Source organism: Stylophora pistillata, chromosome 5, assembly GCF_964205215.1.
Source record: "Stylophora pistillata chromosome 5, jaStyPist1.2, whole genome shotgun sequence".
Lineage (NCBI taxonomy): Eukaryota > Metazoa > Cnidaria > Anthozoa > Scleractinia > Pocilloporidae > Stylophora > Stylophora pistillata.
The window spans coordinates 40300900-40320816 of NC_142523.1; the positions used below are offsets into that span (position 1 = coordinate 40300900).

The window sequence follows — 19917 nt, forward strand, 5'->3', positions numbered from 1 at the left end:
ATATGCGCGATCTTGGTGGAGGTGTGTTCGGAGGCACGTCCGAGGTGTGTCCTTAAATGATTGGTTGATATTTTTGGCTTCTGCACGTAATCGAATATTCCCGCCGTTTCAGAGTTTTAGTTGCGTGGGAACGAACTTGTGTGGGGATTTACGTGTTTTTAAGTCACAAAAGTGTTCTAGAAACGCATACTTGAGCGAAATTTCATCTCTATCCGCCCAATCGATGTTAATTTTTTAATGATGATTGCATCAGAAAACTGGAAAAACAAGAATTTGACCTATTTCTACTGTTGTGCCGTGATATCATTTTGACCTCAACCTCATCTTCAAAAACAACACGCACGAATCGAATTTATACATTTGCCATAGCGTACGACCTCCTCTTCTAAGAACAGAGTAGTAAAAAACAAGAAATTATGAGAGTGTCAGTTCGTTTCAACGGGAAATGGTTTGTTGTTCCATGTGGGGAAGGCAAAACTTCAATTCAGTGGCTTATTGAGGAGACACTTCGTCGGGCGAACAACACAAACGACTCAGAAAACTATGCTAAAGATTTCGAAGCTGTTTTAGCCCAGAGTGGAGGAAGTTTGTATCCCAACGATTCCATTTATGAAGTTCTAAACGACAACGACTTTGTTCACATTTCCGGTAAGTGGTTCTTAAATAAGTTGATACCGGCATGATGCAATTTTTGTATGTCACATGAGACGTGTTTTGATCAAATTGTTTGAACCTTCTCGTGTAAAGCACAGAACATAACAGAAGGGTTTTCCATGTACATTGCGCTCGCTTCGAACTCGTGTACTTTTTCAAACGTTTCGTTTGATCGAGATTTTCAGGTATTTAGCAAGTTTCCTCGAATTTTAAATTGGGTAAAACAACAGGTATGGCTGGCGAGGGATTTATAGCCCATTTCAAATGAAAGAAGCATTCATTAAGCTGTCAACTAAAGCTCTTTATGTCTGGAAAAAGAGCTTATTTATTTCTGATAGAGTATTTCGTAGCACTGCCTTAATTGTTGATGTCATTGTTGTTAAGTAAATCTATTAGACACCTTCAGTAACAATTCATTGGGAGTTTATTTATTCATTGGGAATTTATTGGGAGTTCCATTAAGAGTTTTAATGAAGTGGTTTCAGCAACCTTAGTGGGATCAAATGAGAAGTTTTTTCTTGTAACTTAAGTCTGTTTTGTGGCTAAGGTTTCAAATTATTATCAATTGGGTCATATGAGAAATAGGTGGTCAGTAGTGCAGCCTGAGACTGAGTTTGATTGACATGACTTGACGTAATACTATTGGCTATGAAACTGATGTAGTTTGTCTACTTTTAGTTTCAGTCTATTGTTAAAGTTATGTAATGTTCTGCTTAGTTAATACATGCTAGTCATATAAATGAGAGGTTTCTTTTTATGTGATTATGTATTAAAAACCCTTTTGAGCGGATACTGTAAATACTCAAACAAATTTAAGTAGTTTGATATTTACAGAATGTCTACAGCATGGGTTTAAAAGAGCTATTAACAGGCAGTCTACAATTACTTGTAAGTCCTCTCGCTGCCTTCTGTTAAGCCTGCAGGCCGGTTCTCATGTGAGGATTATTTATACCCTGCTTATGGCAGAAAAAAGTTCTGTTAGTTAAATAATGGTTGATGAATACCCACATAATAATTTAAGACATGTCACGCGACTATCAGCGGAGTCATTACCTAGTAAAATGATCTATAGATCTCTACAACTATTTAAACAGTAGAGTGTTTCTGTCGAGGAACTATTGGCTGATAGTTGCCCCATGGAAATTTGATGTTCTTAAAACAAATATTTGCCCAAGAAGCGAAGTTTCGAGGGCAAATATGCTAGTTTTAAGAACATCAAATTTCCAAGGGGCAACTATTAGACCAATAGTTCCGAGACATAAACACTCTATTGTTTTTATTGTTCACCACTAAATTTTCTTCCGCACCTACAGCTTGTCACAAATGTCAATAACTCGCAACCGTACATTGGCTAAATAATACATTATACCTGTCAGAATTGAAAAGTCACTGTTTTTCTGATCTGCCTAACTTCGCAGTCGTCAAACTATTCAAAACTTTTCACGGATGAGTACTATCCATCCAGGTATTTTCCACGGATGGGCACTATCCATCTGGGTATTTTCCGTGGGCGGGCACTATGGGCTGATAGTGTCTCTCCACGGATGAACACTATCGCGTCACGTGATTGATTTAAACCAATATGAAAATTTAGTGGTGAACTATAACTCCAGACATTACAATATCAAAAGCAATTTGCACAAATTCAAGTTATGTTTACTTATATTTTGTGCAGATATTGGAGCTTCAAGAGAGACTGGCTATAATTCACCAGATGTTATTTTGTATCCTTGCTTTATGCAAACCCATAAAAGTTTTAAAAACCTTTCTACCCTAATATCAGTATGCACATTCTCTATATTGTTCTCCATAAATTTCCTAAGGGGCTCGGACAAGGGGAATCTGTGTAACATTCAAGAGCTTCTTTAAATTGGTGACCATTTCTGTTATTCTTATGAGCTTTATGTTTGATTCAGGGGTGATGTTGTAAGGAGAAATTAAACACTGGTCACTCCCAGAAGTCAGTGGGTTAGATGGGTTTTTGTTTACCTGTTTACTTGTGACCTGTACTTCAGTTTGAGTATATAATAATAAATGTAGTTCTACATGTATATGTTACCAAGGACACAGGGTCCTTATTTACACTAACTCTGTTCTAAGAGTCCCTTGCTTTGATTTGGGTCAGCTTGTCATTTTCTTTAGCCTTGATACTTCACTCCAACAAAGCCCTTCTTCATTCCAGATTTTAACTAGGTGTAAAAGAAAATGTCACCTGTTAAATTACAGGGGGTAACCTGTTATGGGCTGCTTTTGTGGCATCAATAAATTCATCTTTCCTGGGTGGAGAGGGACAGGATAGGAGGAGCCTTGGATGGCGAGGGGGGGCTTGCTGAATCAAGGTCCTTTTCACACCAGCATCTTACCATACCCCCCCATGGAACAAGGCCTGGATGGGGGGAGCCCAGGGTGGAGAGGAGGAACTGGAGTGATCAGGGTCCGACTTACACCAGTATCTTGTCATCTCCCCTGGGGGACAAAGCCTGGTTAGGGGTAGCCTTGGGTGGAGAGGAGGAACTGAAGTGATCAGGGTCTGACTTACATCAGTATCTTGTCATTTCCCCTGGGGGACAAAGCCTGGTTAGGGGTAGCCTTGGGTGGAGAGGAAGATTCTGGAGTAATCAGAGTCCTATTTGTATGAATTCAGGACCATATCAGGAGGTTACATTTTCATGAATGATATAATCATTCCTTTTTTTTGTTTTTGTTTTTTCTAGACTCAAATTTTTTTTGAAAAACAGGGAGTGTATTTGTTTGTTTGTTTGTTTTTCTTTTTAATATAAAATTTTGCCCTCATTGCTAGAGGTGAGACATAAATGTAGCAATACAAGATTACTTGTAATGGCTTAAAGAGGAGTTGGAACTTAACTTGATCACATTCCAAAGAAGTGAAAATTTGGAGAAGGCGTACGAACGTGAACAGGTGAAATCAACACTAACCAAAGCTACCTTTAATAGAAAAATCGTATTTTGAAAATAAATGTGTAGTTTAATATTATATTTTAGACAAATCATTTATTGTATGATATTAATGATATTTTAGACAAATCATTTAGTGTATGATTCAATCGATCCAGTTTTCCCTTATTTCCAATACTAATAAAAATTAAGTTAATCAAAGCAAATGTATACTTGGTGGGGAAAAATGAAAGTCAAAAGAAAATAAATAATATTATTGAACTTGCAAGGGAGTAATATGAACAAAAATAAAGAAAAACAAAACGAAATGAAAGTGGTTTCCAAACGCTTAACGATCACTAGTTTGTTAGTGCCGATCAAAGTGACATCGCCCGTGGATATTTTCCCGTCACTCTATTCATATTAACCTTGCAGTTTGTGGAGCTTGATGGCTGTTCGTTGACCACTGAAACTCTTGTTGCACTGGGAAGTGGCAAGCTCAAAATAAAGGTATGAATAACCTCCATACCGCACGGGTTCTCGTGTTTGGGTTTCGCCTTACGACCTTTCCGAGCCAGAGTACCTCTTTCATAGTAAGCACATGGACGTGCACGATTTTGAGATTCTTCTATCTATACACGTCAGCAGTCTCTGCATTCCTAAGATTAATATTTCATAAAAAAAAAAGAAAAAAAATAGTTTGTTGTCTGAAGTCACGCTTATTATTAAGAACTGCTACTTACACTTACATCGCAAGAAGGTTTTTTTTACCACTTTAGATTAGCAGAACTCTTATCAAAGGAAAAATTAAATTTAGTCTTTTGCTGTTAAGTGCTGTTTCAATGCTGACCAAATTCAAAAAATAAAGTTGTGTGTTGGTTATGTGTTTGCTTTTATTTCCTCTTCTCTTTTTTTTTTTTTCTGGTTTCTTGCTTTTTCTTCTTTTGTTGTTGATGTTGTTTCTAGTTTTGGTTGGTTGGTTCCCTTTCAGCTTTCGGAAGAAGCTGAAAACACGGTGAACAAATCAAGGGAATTACTGGACGACATTGTGCGAGAAAATAAAGGTAATCTGTTCAGCAACGCGTCTTGTAGCTAGCTGTTTTAAAGGCGCGAATGACCACGGTCAAGCGCATGCGGGGCGTGACAGCCTTGGGATTAATTTCGTCGTGTCAACGCTAAATTGATACGTGATGTCGCTCGAGCAATCAACCTGAACTCACTGTAAGATTTGGCTATCCTTCGATCTGACAGTGCTTGTTGAGTTGTTCGATCATCGAACTATCCTTAAGTGTAGTTTTAAAGGTAAAGACAGCGGTACGGACTCCCTATCTGGCTTTTGTGGTCGCGTGGCATTATCAAATTTCTGACAGCAAGGTCACAGGCAGCCCAAGCTCACTCCTAGAAAAGCAGACGTGACTCTTACCGTGTTGCGTAACGTTTTACATTTATAAAGGTTTGTATGGGATGTTATCGGTTTGCCTTAAAAGAGAGAAAAAAAATGTCTTGTTTTGAAATAAAATGGGCTTACCTTATTGCCTTGTTGTTTTCTTTGTTGATTCCGAGCGTCTCAGGCCATTTTGAAGCGTTTTCGGCGAGTTAGCGCTATGTTGGTGTTCGACTTTTTTCATGCTTTAATGCATGTGATGCTTTAATGTGACAGCGTGATGCTGTTAGTGAGCTTCTATGCGCTAGCTGATGTTTGGCTGTGTAGCCGCGTGATGCGGTTCCAGTCAATACCCACTAATTGACCCTTGCTCACCATAGAGTCTCCTGTAGCTCAGTGGTTAGAGCATCCGACTAGATCACGGAGGGTCGTGGGTTCAAATCCCATCTGGAAACTCGAGTTTTAAAAATTGTTTATTTCATCTTTACATGCTCACTTTGGAGGCTGGTTGGCTGCATGTGATGCTTTAATGTGACAGCGTGATGCTGTTAGTGAGCTTCTATGCGCTAGCTGATGTTTGGCTGTGTAGCCGCGTGATGCGGTTCCAGTCAATACCCACTAATTGACCCTTGCTCACCATAGAGTCTCCTGTAGCTCAGTGGTTAGAGCATCCGACTAGATCACGGAGGGTCGTGGGTTCAAATCCCATCTGGAAACTCGAGTTTTAAAAATTGTTTATTTCATCTTTACGCAGTTCGTTTGTCTTTACTTTGAGTTCCCATTGGCTCTTAAAGGTATTCTCCTTCATCTGATTGACCGTTGCGATTACTTTGGTCGGGGTTTTACGACACTTAATTGAAAATCGCTCGATCAAAGGTTTTTGTTTTGCGCGTAATGGCGCAGGATTAATTTGGAAACTTTCTAGCTATACACTTCCGTCTCGGGGACGGGTATTTATGATAGGTAAAAAAAAAAAGTCATCTGGTCTCGAGTTCAGTCATTAAAAATGCACACATACACCGCGTTATTGTGAGGTTTAATTGGCGTAGATTCATTGTACCATTAAAAGGAGTCCCACTTGCAGTTGTTCCTTCGTTCACGCGGCATTCAGTGTTTGTAACCACTGTCTTTAGAGAGATTAGTTCATTCGTCTGGAAGTTATGAATCATACATAACTTTGTTCCTCTGTTGGCTCGTCGGAACTGTCGCATTCGAAATCTCTCTTTCACTATTTAGTCAGCTGTCCTATTTCTCGTTCTTTTACTTGTTCATTAAATGTATTGGCCTTTTTAAAGACCCTTGCTGTACCCGAGTCTTTATGAACTAGATTATGTAGAGTTTGTAGGATGGGAGAATCTTAAATTCTGAGAAAGCGGTTGGTTGTAATTAGTTTTAATTGCTTAATTCTACTTATTTTCCCCTTATTTAGTGGCATATGGCGTAACAACAGGCTTCGGGATGTTTGCAAGGGTAGTGATTCCTAAAGACAAACTTGAGTGAGTATGATTTGCTTTTGATGCTACTTTCTGATTGAACGAAATATTACAAAATGAGGTATCATCTGATCGTTACCATGGAGTCACATCACATTAATTTCTTCCCAGCAGTATGATTTTTTAATTAAAGAGGCAAGTTTTGTCTCCTTCGCTTTCCCTGTGACCACCTGATTGAAACCATTTTATTCACACTTCGTATATTTTTTGATAACGAACTTAACACTATCTTTTTAAGGGAACTTCAAGAGAATCTCATAAGATCGCATGCTGCAGGTAATAGAGTAGTTTTGTATCATCGCTCAGCGGTTAAATAAAGACATGCACACGCTCTAATTTGGCGCAAACTACGTCATAAATCTGTTTAGGATCCATAAAATATTCTTGAAAGCGCACGATTGGTCTAAACGCATCACGTGACCGACTATTCCTAACCAAAACTGGGGGATATCCAAGGATATCATCCAAGTGGTATTCCTCAGTTTTCAAACTTACGTCAACTAAAATAGGTCTTCGTTTAAAGTTCAATTTAAGACGAGAGAACACTAAAAGGTGAACATCCCACTTAATAAAAAGGGAGTTGTTCGTTGACATTTTCTTTTAACCATAAGCAAAATATTTGAAGGATGATAAACACAGGAGCCTCTATTTTGCGCGAAAACATGCTCGTCTATTTGCCCCGTGGACATTACCTGTTCCTCGAAGCTCACAGTTTCTCTCGAGCTTCGCTCTCGGAAAACTGTTCGCATCTTGTAACAGATAATGTGGACGGACAGTATTTCAAATTTATATTTTTGCGTCAAATAGTAAATGATGTGCGGTCTATGTTTGCTTCAACCCAAGGTGTAGGCAGACCCCTATCAACAAAGCACACACGGATGCTGTTTGCTCTAAGAATAAATGTTTTAGCGAAAGGCCACAGGTTGGTAAAACTTATTTTGTCCGCTTGGACTTATGTTGCTGATACTTGAAACTTTGCAAGAGAAAGAAAGTAGTGAGGGACTTTTGCTAATTTTCAAAGAACTGTTATTAAACTACCACTCGTTTGGTAATGGCAAGATCGAGCACCTTTACATACAAGTGGTTTAATAGATAGATGAAGCAATGGTTCTTCCCTTGTGTTGAATGATCAGGTGACAGCCTCGTTGACGAGTTGGCTGTTTTTTTCTTGGTACTCTGTTGGCATCTCTAAGAGACGATTTTTCGCGAGGGTGCTTTTCGTTTTTGCTTGTCAGTTTGGTTTATTTGTTTGTTTATTTTTTTCATTACTTTTTGTTTTCTGTTTGTTTCTTGTTCGCTTTTTTGAACACTTGCACACATGGGCATTTTCAGAAACTGATTATAATTAATTATAGACAGAGTGGATAGTGTTAAGACTGTAAAATGATTTGCTTCTGTTACTGGACAACGCAAGGGAAATTTTGGGACATTTTTACGAGGGCATGTACTTTAGTTGGTTTAAGCCCCTCCCCTTCTCTCCCTCACCCTCCCCCCCTACCCCCTTCCCCCTTCCCCCCCTTTCCCCTACATTCCACCCTTGGAAACGCCCCGCCATCGCATTTCGTTTGTTTAATTAATTTTTTTGTGCTTCTGTTTTTTTGTTTCTTTTGTTTTGTTTTCTAGTGGAGTCTCACTCAAGACGTTAAAGCAGCTTGTGGCAGCCTTTAATGGTATGAGTAGAAATGTCTTCATAAACAGAAGCGTATAACCTTTGCAGTTGCCCTACTGAACTTATCTCCAGCTATCCAGACAAAATTATAGCTCTCATCGTCAAAACTTTACCATCATATATTAAAGACAGCCAACACGCTCTTCAAATTTTTCGCGACTTTAATTTCCTTGGCCAAAACAAACTTCTTTTCACCATAGATATTACGTCTCTTTTCACTGTCATTCCTAATGGCGAATGTCTTCGGGCCCTTAAACACTTTTTTGATCAACGTACTGTTAAGGAACCTAAATCTGAAACGCTACTACGCTTAGCCGAACTAGTGCTCGCGCTCAATTGTTTTTCATTCGGGGACAACTTTTTCAAACAAACCATGGGTACCAAAATGGGACCTAGCTATGCCAATCCTTTTGTAGGTTTTGTCGAACACCAATTTTCAGCCAATACAACGGCTCCAAACCTGAACTCTACGGTCGCTACATCGACGACTGTATCGGCGCCACCTCCTCTACCAGAGAGGAGCTGACTCATTTCATAACAGCAGTCAATTCTTTTCACCCGGCTCTGAAATATACCTGGGAAATTTCTATAAATATTTTATCCTTTTAAGACATCAAAGTTTCAATTGAAGGCAACGGTTTATGCACTAGTGTGTATTACAAACCTACAGACTCGCATAATTACTTGTTGTATTCGTCTTCGCACCCATCCCACGTTAAGAATTTCATTCCTTTTTCTCAGTTTCTAAGACTTCGTTGTTCATGTAGTGATGACTCTGATTTTTTCCACAATGTGCCAGTTTTTCGATGAACGTGGTTACCCTGATTCTGTCGTTCAAGCGAGTTACCACTGCGCCCAACTTATTGATCGACATTCAGCACTTACAAACGTCACAAAAGGAAACTTCCGACCGCATTCCATTCACTCTCACGTTTCACCCTCACAACTACTCAGTTAAATCCATCATTCTTAAAAACTTTAAATTACTTCAAAACGATCCAGAGACAAGCACCATCTTTTCGCAGCCTCCGCTCATTTCATTCAAACGCGACAAAAACAGGCAGTTTTTTGGTCAGAAGTTATTTGCAGACTAATGACCAACCCAGCACTTTTGAATGCGCTCGTGCACGATGCAAAACGTGTCCTTTCATTCACAACACTGAGAAAATATCGGGACCCAAACGATCCATTAAGATCACCGATCACTTCACGTGCACCTCCGCCAATGTAATCTATTGCATACCTTGCACTTATTGCAAAAAGATATACATCGGCGAAACAGGGAGAAGACTAGGTGACCGATTCCGAGAACACCTTCGCGACGTGGAGAGGAATGACAAGGACACATCGAAACCAATCGCTAGACATTTTAATTTACCTAATCATTCTAAGCAACATATGGCAATCTTCGGTCTTTCCTTACACTTAGGTAGCACTGAAAGCCGTAAAACTCATCAACAATAGCTCATCTTTCAAAACCGGCAGTCTAAATCCCACAGGTATCAACGAACGCTTTTCATTCTACTAATTTATTCGTGTTTTTCTCGTTGCCATGTTCCCACCAATCACGTAGCTCCATTTTCTGCCTTTAAAACCACACACAACTCACAATTCCTCTATTCGCTCCGACGAAGGGCTAACGCTCGAAAGGTCAGCTTTTATAATCGTAACGGGGGCCAATTTACCATTTCAACTTTGTTGATATATTGAAATTATTTCGTTACCCCCACCGACGCAGCCCCAAACAGTTTCTTTAGAAACTGTCAGCCTTTATTCAACCTTTTAGATGCTTTTGTTGGTTCTTAGCTTTTCATTTGACGCAGTTTCCCAACAATTTCCCAAAGCTTGTTGTTCCGCGTAGAAAGTAATGCCGACGAACTGATCCATCACAAATCGTTTAATTTGAATGTTATTTATTGACGATATTGCAATTATTCGATCTGGCAAAAAGGACAATACAAAACCGTTTGTATCTATGTATAACTAAATTCTCATACAATAATTTGACTCCAAAATAGCTCAAGAATATAAATTGACAATCATGTTTTACTTATTTCTGTGGCGGACCGTTCGCTACAGGTTAGCTTGAAGGCTTGATTCGGTTTAGCAACTTATACTAGACCCTTCCCTTTGAAACTGATTTACTGACTCAAATGTGATATAAAGTACAAAGCTTAAATGTCAATCAATGTTCTAGATCACGTGATTGTCATTAATTTTTAACGAAACACTTGCGTCCGATAGACCGGTTATGCTTAACCCTTTAATTCCCAGAAGTGATCAAGATTTAACTTCCCTTTATAATATCCATAGATTATCCAGCAAACTGGTAATGAGAATACTCAAACTTATCAGGCAGAAGATGCCATCTTGATCTAATTCCAAATTCTTGTAACTAATTTACCAGGAAATGTGTAGCAGCTGGAGGGGAGAATTAACGATCAGATCTTGAGAATTAAAGGGATAAGAGACTGGAATAATCTTCGGTTCGATGGTCGATTCATCTTTGTTCAGTTCTAACCTCTTACCTTCGATATTAGGGTCCAGTCTTGCATGTGTAATGTGGAATAACCTTCGGTTCGATGGTCGATTCATCTTTGTGCAGTTTTAACCTCTTATCTTCGATATTAGGGTCCAATCTTGCGTGTTTAATGTGGAATAACCTTCGGCTCGATGGTCGATTCATCTTTGTGCAGTTCTAACCTCTTATCTTCGATTTTAGGGTCCAGTCTTGCATGTGTAATGTGGAATAACCTTCGGCTCGATGGCTCACTTTTGTTTTTGCAGTTCTAACCTCTTACCTTCGATATTAGGGTCCAGTCTTGCATGTGTAATGTGGAATAACCTTCGGCTCGATGGCTCACTTTTCTTTGTGCAGTTCTCACCTCTTACCTTCGATATTAGGGTCCAGTCTTGCATATGTAATGTGAAATAACCTTCGGCTCGATAGCTCACTTTTCTTTTTGCAGTTCTAACCTCTTACCTTCGATATTAGGGTCCAGTCTTGCATGTGTAATGTGGAATAACCTTCGGCTCGATTGCCCACTTTTCTTTATGCAGTTCTAACCTCTTACCTTCGATATTAGGGTCCAGTCTTGCATGTGTAAGGTGGAATAAATTTCGGCTCGATGGCTCACTTTTCTCTGTGCAGTTGTAATCTCTTACCTTCGATATTAGGGTCCAGTCTTGCACGTGTACCCCAATCACTGTAACACTCTCTATTTACAGAATCATGTCTCTCATGGATTCCCGAGCAGGGTACTGTGGGGGCAAGCGGTGACTTAGCCCCCTTATCTCATCTGGCGCTTGGATTACTGGGGGAGGGGCAGATGTGGAGTCCCAAGAGTGGCTGGGCAGATGCTGCCCTGGTAAGGAAAAGAAATGCAGGAGCGTTTTTACAAAGATTGTAACTGTAGTAAAGCTGAGGTTTTTCCATGTAAACGCCTCTAAAAATTAATTGATGTTATGATCATAATTATGCAATAAGCCACACTTTCCATCGATTTACCGGTTATTATAAACCACGCAAGATGTTGGGAGAACACTTGGTAAACTAATAGGAATCGTGGTTTGTTGCATAATTAAACTGCATTTTACAAATAAAATTTGGTGATGTTAGAAAAATAAAATCTTTAGCGATGTTTTTGACGTTCGAAGTGTCCTCTTCGTTTCCCTAAGCCAAAGGCCTTTACAAATTAAAATCTAGGAATTCGCTCCGCGTGGCGCTATTTGGCAGGATATATATTTTTCAGTTTTCAGTGAGTATATATTGGCAAATAGACAATATATTTTTGACCAATATGAGCGCACGTTTCGTGCAAGTTACGTCATAATATGTACTTATATAGGGTTTCAGTGGTAGTAATAATAATTATTAGGCGAGAGTTTTGACGCGTCGAAGCAAAGCAATGTCTATATGATGACGATGCCTTTGGTTCATATCTGGCTTAGATTAACATCCTGACTCACTTCTGTAATTTCAAACACCCTGAAATTCGTTTACAGTACTTCACTGCGCTTCTCCTTAACTGATATTTCTTCTCTCCGGTTTAAGATGAAATGCCTCACTTGGAGACTTGCTTATTTTCGTCCATTAAAAAGTGAGTTTATCTTACAGAGTGATGTAACAGTATTGTTACGTTTTTGTCATGGCAGGTCCTAAAGGCATATGGATTGGGGCGTTTACAGCTACAACCTAAAGAAGTATGTTATTTTAGTTTTATTGTTATATCTTTTTAAAAAGAAGTTGATTTGTTAAAGGTGTTTTTTTAATTCCTCCTTAGGGACTTGCTCTGATTAACGGTACTCAGCTAATAACGTCCCTTGGTGCTGAAGGTAAATCTGGAAAACATTTATTTCCCCATCAATTGCTGTGTTTTTGAAAAAGCTTCACGCATGCGCAGGGCACATTTTGATTAAGCGTCTTAAAATTCAAGCTAAAGTAATCGCAATAGCCAATCCGAGTAAATTAAGGGAGCGCTTCTTCTGTGCATGAGAATTCACAGAAGAAGCGCATAATTTTCTAAAAGGGCGCGAAAACACGAGGGGCGAAGTCGCGATTGCTTTTTATGTACGTCTGATTGGTTGAGCCAAAGGTTAGGGCGAGTTTTGAAGCCAATCATGGGGTGGACTAACGCAAAATGTAGTCAATCCTTTGAACTTTCGCGAGTGAAATGAAAGTTACTTCAATCAGTGAGTAATATATTGGTGAAAGCTGAAGAAACGATCTTGGAGTTTTCTGGAGTCGTTCATAAACGAATAAGAATAGTACTAGATTAGTCGAAGACCGGATCATATCTTTAACCAAGTATTTAGATTTTTGGCACAGTGACACTTGTCAAAAGATAAAATTGTAAATTCAGACGATTTTCATTTCGAAATTTCTTTTTCTTTTGTTTATCCAGCTGTGGAACGTGCTCGAATGATTGCGAGGCAGGCCGATATAATTGCTGCCATGTCACTTGAAGTATTAAAGGGAACCACACGAGCCTTTGATGTTTGTAAGTATAATAAGAGAGAATAATATTTCGAAACCAAGCACAGATTGACTTCAATGATTTATCGTTACAATATTTCAAGCATTTGTGAGTCTTGACACAGCAGTATCGGTTACGTACATAAGTTTCCTTTGTTTCGTTTGTTTGTTTGTTTGTTATTTTGTTACAATAACAAAATGCCTTAAGGAGCTCAGAATCCTCGATCAGTTGTTCTGTACTAATATTATGGACTGTTTTAGCCGATTTTTTTTCCCCTGCGAAACCGCTCGAGAAACTCATTTAAAACAACAGGATCAGTTTGAAGGATGAGGGAATGTTTTCGCGTATATCTAGATAGTAAATAGATCTCGGCTTCTGTAGGAATAACACAGACGAATGCATTTGAAAATCTTACCATGCAAAGTATAGCAGAAACTTGTTCCAACTCTCAGAAGTTCACAGAGCCTGATTCATATTTACTTTAGAGAGGTCGTATTCTTTCGCACATGATGGTACTTTTAAGAATGAAGAAACTTACTTTGCACAAATTCATCTGTATCCACTTAGATTAATCATAAAGTTTACCGTGAAATTTCTAAATTCAATTCATTTGAAACCTTCAGTAATCCAACAAGTGCGCCCACACGTTGGCCAGCGTCGTGTCGCTGAGAGACTGCGCTCTCTCCTTCACTCAAGTGTGTATCCGTCAGAAATCGCAGGCAAGTATGACTCTTAAGTTTATTTAGCGAAGTTGCTGTTTTAAAGTGACGGGCAACAACCCAAGTTGGGTTTCTTTAGACGAATGCCAGAATAAATTGAGTATTGATACCCAGCCCCAGGGTGTTCTGTCTTTTTTACGACTGCGTTTGGCCTAGAAATGACCATAACGTTACAAAAGGTTTCGATCTCCTCTATAAACAAGTTAGTCATCCATGCTTATTTTATTTTATTAGAGAGTCACAGATTCTGCAACCGCGTCCAGGACGCGTACACTTTACGCTGCTGTCCGCAGGTAGGGGACCTTACTGATAATTTCACAAGTCACTTTTCTTAAATTTCGCGCTTTCTCATTTCAATAATACATAAATAAAAGAAGATTAGAATAAAGTGGGGAACGATGTGAACATGCAAAATAAGACGAACATTCTAAAAACCTACGCTTACCTAATGATTTATGTTTCTTTTCTTTTTGGGGTCGATGGGCATAAACTCGGCGAGAATTGAGAACTGCGACATATTTCTTACTGGAAATGTCTGAGACTTAATTCCTTCAGCGTGTCAACGGAGCTCCATTTTCTGCCTTTAAAAGCACACACAACTCACAATTCCTCTATTCGCTCCGACGAAGGGCCAACGCTCGAAACGTCAGCTTTTGTAATCGTTACGGTGGCCAATTTACCATTTCAACTTTGTTGAAATATCCAAATTATTTCGTGACTCCCACCGACGCAGCCCCAAACAGTTTCGTTCGAAACTATCAGCCTTTATTCATTTTTTGTATATTCTGTAGGTCCATGGGATCGTGAATGACACCATTGATTTCGTACAGGATGTGATCACAACTGAGATGAACAGTGCCACAGACAACCCAGTATCCTTCAATAAATTAAGTCGTCTTTGTAGGCACGAAACGCGTGCAGAGCCATTTTGATGCTTGAGAATTAGAATACAAGAACCCAAGAACAAGTTAGAATTTATGTCGGGTTAGGGAAGGGTGTGTGCGCTGTTGCTCAGATACTGAGCTTTTGAATGTGAGTAGCAAAATTAAACTGTTTCAAATAATAAACTTAATTCATGTTGATCAGATTGTCTTTGCTGATCAGGGCGAGATCTTGTCCTGCGGAAACTTTCATGGAGAATATCCGGCCAAGGTATCATCTGAAAGGAGATTTCTTTGTTGTTTACATATTTTCTCATTTGTAGACTAACTTAAGTTGTATTCTTTTTATGTTCTCTTTGTTTGGATTTGTTCTTTTAATTTGCTGTTGTTGTTTGCTGTTTTTTGTGTTAGTTTTGTTTTTACTGTTTGTTTTACATTTTCCTATTTTTGATTGAATTGTTTTTTTTTTTTTTTTTTTCTCGTTGTTGACGCGAAATTATGATACGAGCGTGAGGGGGCTGGGGTAACGTAGCCTGTCTCGTCCTTATCTCCTCGTACTTCAGCCACGAACAAGCAGAGAAATTAAATAACTTAACAACTAACAAAACCAAACAACATTTATGAAATGCTTATAACTTATCTTTTTATTTTCGTCGGTTAGGTGCTAGATTATCTAGCAATTGGTGTCCACGAGTTGGCTAACATGAGCGAAAGAAGAATCGAAAGACTCGTAAATCCGGGTAAAAATAATATTACAAGTGAAGGAATGCCTGAACTTTGAATGATAAAGGTTGTTTCGACTCGACATTCCTTTTTTTATGGAATTTCGAGAGTTTTAACTGAACACTTACGTCATTTTGCTTTAGCAATCAAAAGACAGAAATTTGTGTTATTTGTACAAATTCAGGCAACTGTACCTAAACATTTGGTAACCGTTCAGGACATGCTTTTTGTTTGTTTCTTTGTTTGTTTCTGTTATTATTTTGAATAAAATTGTCTGTATACTTTCTAAAGCAGAACAGTTACAGTGGCATTTTTCTATTATACATGTTTTAGCCTCTGGCTTCAATGGCTGAGGAAGCTGAACTACCTGGAAAGTCAACATAATTACAAAAACAGAAAAAAAACAAAACAAAACAAAGCAAAACACTTTCTCTGAGGCAACAGTGCAACACAAAGCGCACTCGTGAGATTTATGATGATTGACTTGCCAATGCGCGCATGTCCGTTTGCACTCAAGGCATCTAAATGACCCGTGTATTTTCTTTATTATATTTTATCACTTGTGAGCAGTGAGATAAATATTTTTATTTTGTCTTTGTAGCCCTAAGTGAGCTTCCAGCGTTTCTTGTTAAGGAAGGAGGTTTCAATTCGGGTAATATTTTCTAATTGCTTCACATCTCCTCAGAACAGTTGAACTGATGAGCAGACGGGCGGGCAGAAAACAGGACCGACAGACCATGCGACCTCAATCTCATGACTCACTGACTCACTGACTCACTGACTCACTGACTCACTTACTCACTGACTCGCTGACTCACTTACTCACTGACTCACTGACTAATTATCGATGATTCCACTGACTGGTTGACTGAGAGACTGGTAAAAGCTTTGTTAGTGGGGCAAGCTTAAGCAAATGGAGAATATATCATTACTCTTTTAGACTTTCAGTGATCGTTGAATCTTGGATTCTATAACGTCTTTTGGGGTTGGGTCGTTATAATGTCAAATGCAATTTAGCCCGCCAAAATCTCTATTTTAGTCCGTGAAATGCATCGCAAATCCCGACAAAGTGATAACTACGAGTATTAGTGTTAGCCCTGATATTACCGAGTGTTTCATTTTCATTTTCATTTTCCCTCCTAGGATTCATGATGGCACACTGCACGGCGGCATCTTTAGGTAGGCGATATGTTTTTAAACAAGTTTTACAATACCTTTTCCCTTTGACTGACTTCACCTTCTTCATAGTTTCAGAGAATAAAGTTCTCTGCCACCCCTCCTCAGTTGATTCGTTGTCCACATCTGCTGCCCAAGAAGATCACGTGTCCATGGGAGGATTTTCCGCCAGAAAAGCTCTTAACGTTGTTAAAAATGTCGAAAAAGGTCAGAACATAAATATCCAAGTGATCTTCGTGATAATGAACACTAGTTGAGCAGTAGTGAAAATAAGGCCTGACAAAAATTCGGCCCTGCATGGAATTTTAAACCCATGACCTCTGCGACACCCGGTACCGTAACAAACCCGTGAAGAGACGAATAAATTACTGTGAATGTATACGATAACCCGCAGTTCACATACATGATTTTCATATATTCAATTTCAAGATTACAATATGTTTGTCGAGTTCATCTGCATGGCAGAATGAATTCTCGGTAGGACAGGATAACACTGGTCGCCGTATACAGCATAGCTATATTTAGATCCTAATTCTATTTTGTTATGAACCTTACAGTTGTTGATGTTAAATGGTTTTTTTCAGTCCTTGCCATCGAATTGTTAGCAGCTTGTCAAGGAATCGAGTTTCTGCGGCCGCTGAAGACAACAGAACCTTTAGAAGCTGTCCACTCGCTCGTGCGGAAAGTCGCTCAGTTAGTTTTACATTTTTTTACTTTAGAGCGCATGTAGATTTCGTATCCTTAAACCACAAATAATTACACACTCAATCCGGACAGAGAAAATTACATTAAATGCATAAAATTGGCGGAACGTAAATGATCCAGTTGGTTCTGGTTTCGTATCTTTTTATATGAGAGAGTCCCTGGTGCTAGACTACTACACTAATTACAGGGTTTACTAAAATCAATGTTTTTTTTTTTTTTCCTTTTTCTTTCTGGCCCTCAGGCCTTGGGATAAAGACCGATATATGGCACCTGACATTGAGGCTGTGTTGAAACTCGTGAAGGAAGGAAAGGTACGTGTAAAAGTTTAACCAAGTGCTAATTGAAAACAGGAACATGCTTTGTGGTGACTCCCGATTGATCCAAGCATGAGAAAAACAATGATGATCAGCCGTAAAGTGGTATCACAAATGCTGCAATCTGATTAACTACGCTATTCTTCTGTACCTATGAGTTCGAGATTACTATGACGTGATTTTTGACTTGGTTGATGCCCAAAGAAACTATAGCGCTTAGTTTGTCTGTTAATCAACATTCGTTATCTTGGCTTTTATGTATTTTGGTATGTTTTTTAATTTGCTTTCTTGTTTGTTATATTCTTGCTTCATGAAAAGCAACGATTGCTCATGAACAAGAGGTGACCTCTTTCTGCCATAAAGCATCCCCTCCCTCCATATTCCAATTTTCTCTCAAAGATATTTCCGAGGGTGTGGAATTTCCACGCAGCATTTACAACATAACTCTTGCATCTCTGTGGAGGCGCGGTGGCCTCATGGTTAGTGCGCTCGACTCCGGATCGAGTGGTCTGGGTTCGAGCCCCGGCCGGGACACTGTGTTGTGTTCTTAGGCAAGATACTTTACTCTCACAGTGCCTCTCTCCACTCAGGTGGATAAATGGGTACCGACAATTTAATGCTGGGGGTAACCCTGCGATGGACTAGCATCCCATCCAGGGGGGAGTAGAAATACTCCTAATCGCTTCATGCTACAGAAAACGGAGTTAAGCACCGGCCTAATGGGCCACTAGGCTCGTAAACAGACTTTACTACATTACTTACTCTTGCATTTCTACCTCGCAGATCTGGGAGGTAACGTCACCATTTATGACGCATTACCAAAGCACCACCAGATGTCAGCAGGAGCTCCACAGTAACATTCTGTCCCCTACTGCCAGTGCTTTGTCCGATGACAATCCTCCACCTAAGAAGATCAAGCTAAATAAAGAATGAATGGGATGTGAATAGCGTAGCAGCGTCGTGGACGTTGCGTGTAACGGAAACGTTTTCTTCAGCTAAAAACTTTTGATATCACATCACAGATAAATTCTAATTATCATAACTTATTGCCTGTGATTTTAATCTCCTATATAGCGTGAGGCGAAAAAAATTGCAAATTTACAAAGCAAAAAGCAAACACACAGAAGCAGAAATCGGCGAGGTTTCTTCAGCTTTCGTACTCCGCTCCCTTCTCCAAGCTCATCCGATTTTTTCTTTGGGCATGCAGATAATTTAACTTTATACTCATTGGTCTCTTTTGGTCATGTGTTATATTGCACTGTCGTTGCTGACCCAAAAGTTAAGCGGGCTCTGAAGACGAGATTGACTTCGTACAGCGGACTACATGTCAATTGAATACTTTGTTTTGATTTCTCAGGCATCACTTTTATTTGTCTACTTTTGCATCGTGTTCGAGTACTTTAGAATGTTCAATATTCATTAACAGGCAATAAATATGGGTTTATGGAAAACTTCATTTAATCGAGTTTGAACCAAGAATATTTTCATTTATTAACTCGATGTATGGTTACAAGGCCGAGAGTTGTTTCTCAAGGCGTTTAAAAAAAGATGTGTCACATAGTGCTGCCCGAAATCACAAGCTCGGATGTTTTAAGTATCTGCCATTGTAAGTCCCGGATGTAACCCATCCGGGATAATGATAAAACGCGGCGCAGGGTGCATAAAATAATTTATTTCCTTTGGTAATAAATTTCATTTTAATTGTTAGCGTACTTTAAAGTTATGCCAAGTCAAAATTAAACAATTCCATATGCAGACATGCTCTTTGGCTTGCTAAGGTTTGGTAATAATTTATTTGTATAATTTTTATTTGTAAGATATATATATATATATATATATATAAATATTATGAGAGGAAAAAAGGACGTAACTACATTTCCTGACAAGCCTGTTTCGTGAATCGCTTCACTCTTCAGGGGTTTAAACCCCTGAAGAGTGAAGCGATTCACGAAACAGGCTTGTCAGGAAATGTAGTTACGTCCTTTTTTCCTCTCATAATATTTATTCTGCTCTGCTTCAACGTATTGAGCACTGTTCCACGCGAAAATCGACTTGCAGACTTCCTATATATATATATATATATATATATTACCGTTATGTAAATAGTGAAGAGATTTCACAATAAATAAACAGGAAACTATACTTGCTGTCTTAAATTTCCTTTGAAAACTTTCGTGTAAGAAAATGTTTATTTTATCTCATATGTGGTTTGGCTCGGAGTTTGTTTGTTCGTTTATCGTTTCTTTTAGGAATATTCACTTATTCCCGTTATCAATACTTAACTGAGACGAACGGGATATCGATCTTGCATCGATGTTTTAATTCAGA

The 19917-nt window shown here is 38.9% G+C and overlaps 1 protein-coding gene across 2 annotated transcripts; it reads left to right on the top strand.

Moving 5' to 3' along the window:
• Positions 1-81: 81 nt before the first annotated feature.
• On the top strand, positions 82-19346 carry LOC111335750 (histidine ammonia-lyase-like). Of its 2 annotated transcripts, XM_088759919.1 has the most exons (24): positions 85-648; positions 2330-2378; positions 3538-3574; positions 3985-4059; positions 4541-4613; positions 6363-6429; positions 6665-6702; positions 7270-7348; positions 8050-8096; positions 11324-11463; positions 12251-12298; positions 12379-12430; positions 13000-13095; positions 13695-13794; positions 14029-14083; positions 14582-14662; positions 14877-14942; positions 15333-15411; positions 15996-16046; positions 16538-16573; positions 16643-16777; positions 17155-17263; positions 17517-17586; positions 18373-19346. In XM_088759919.1, exons 1-24 carry the CDS (start codon positions 417-419, stop codon positions 18520-18522), a joined length of 1965 nt encoding a protein of 654 aa, XP_088616045.1. In that variant the 5' UTR covers positions 85-416; the 3' UTR covers positions 18523-19346. The 2 variants fall into 2 exon arrangements, with proteins under 2 accessions (XP_088616046.1, XP_088616045.1); XM_088759920.1 differs by lacking the exon at positions 16643-16777 and having other exon boundaries at positions 82-648.
• Positions 19347-19917: the final 571 nt, after the last annotated feature.

Coding starts and splice junctions, on each gene's coding strand:
- LOC111335750 (XM_088759919.1), top strand. CDS start 417: ATGAGAGTGTCAGTTCGTTTCAACGGGAAATGGTTTGTTGTTCCATGT. Junction 4,614..6,362: donor CATTGTGCGAGAAAATAAAG/GTAATCTGTTCA, acceptor CCCCTTATTTAG/TGGCATATGGCGTAACAACA. Junction 16,778..17,154: donor TGTTAAAAATGTCGAAAAAG/GTCAGAACATAA, acceptor GGTTTTTTTCAG/TCCTTGCCATCGAATTGTTA.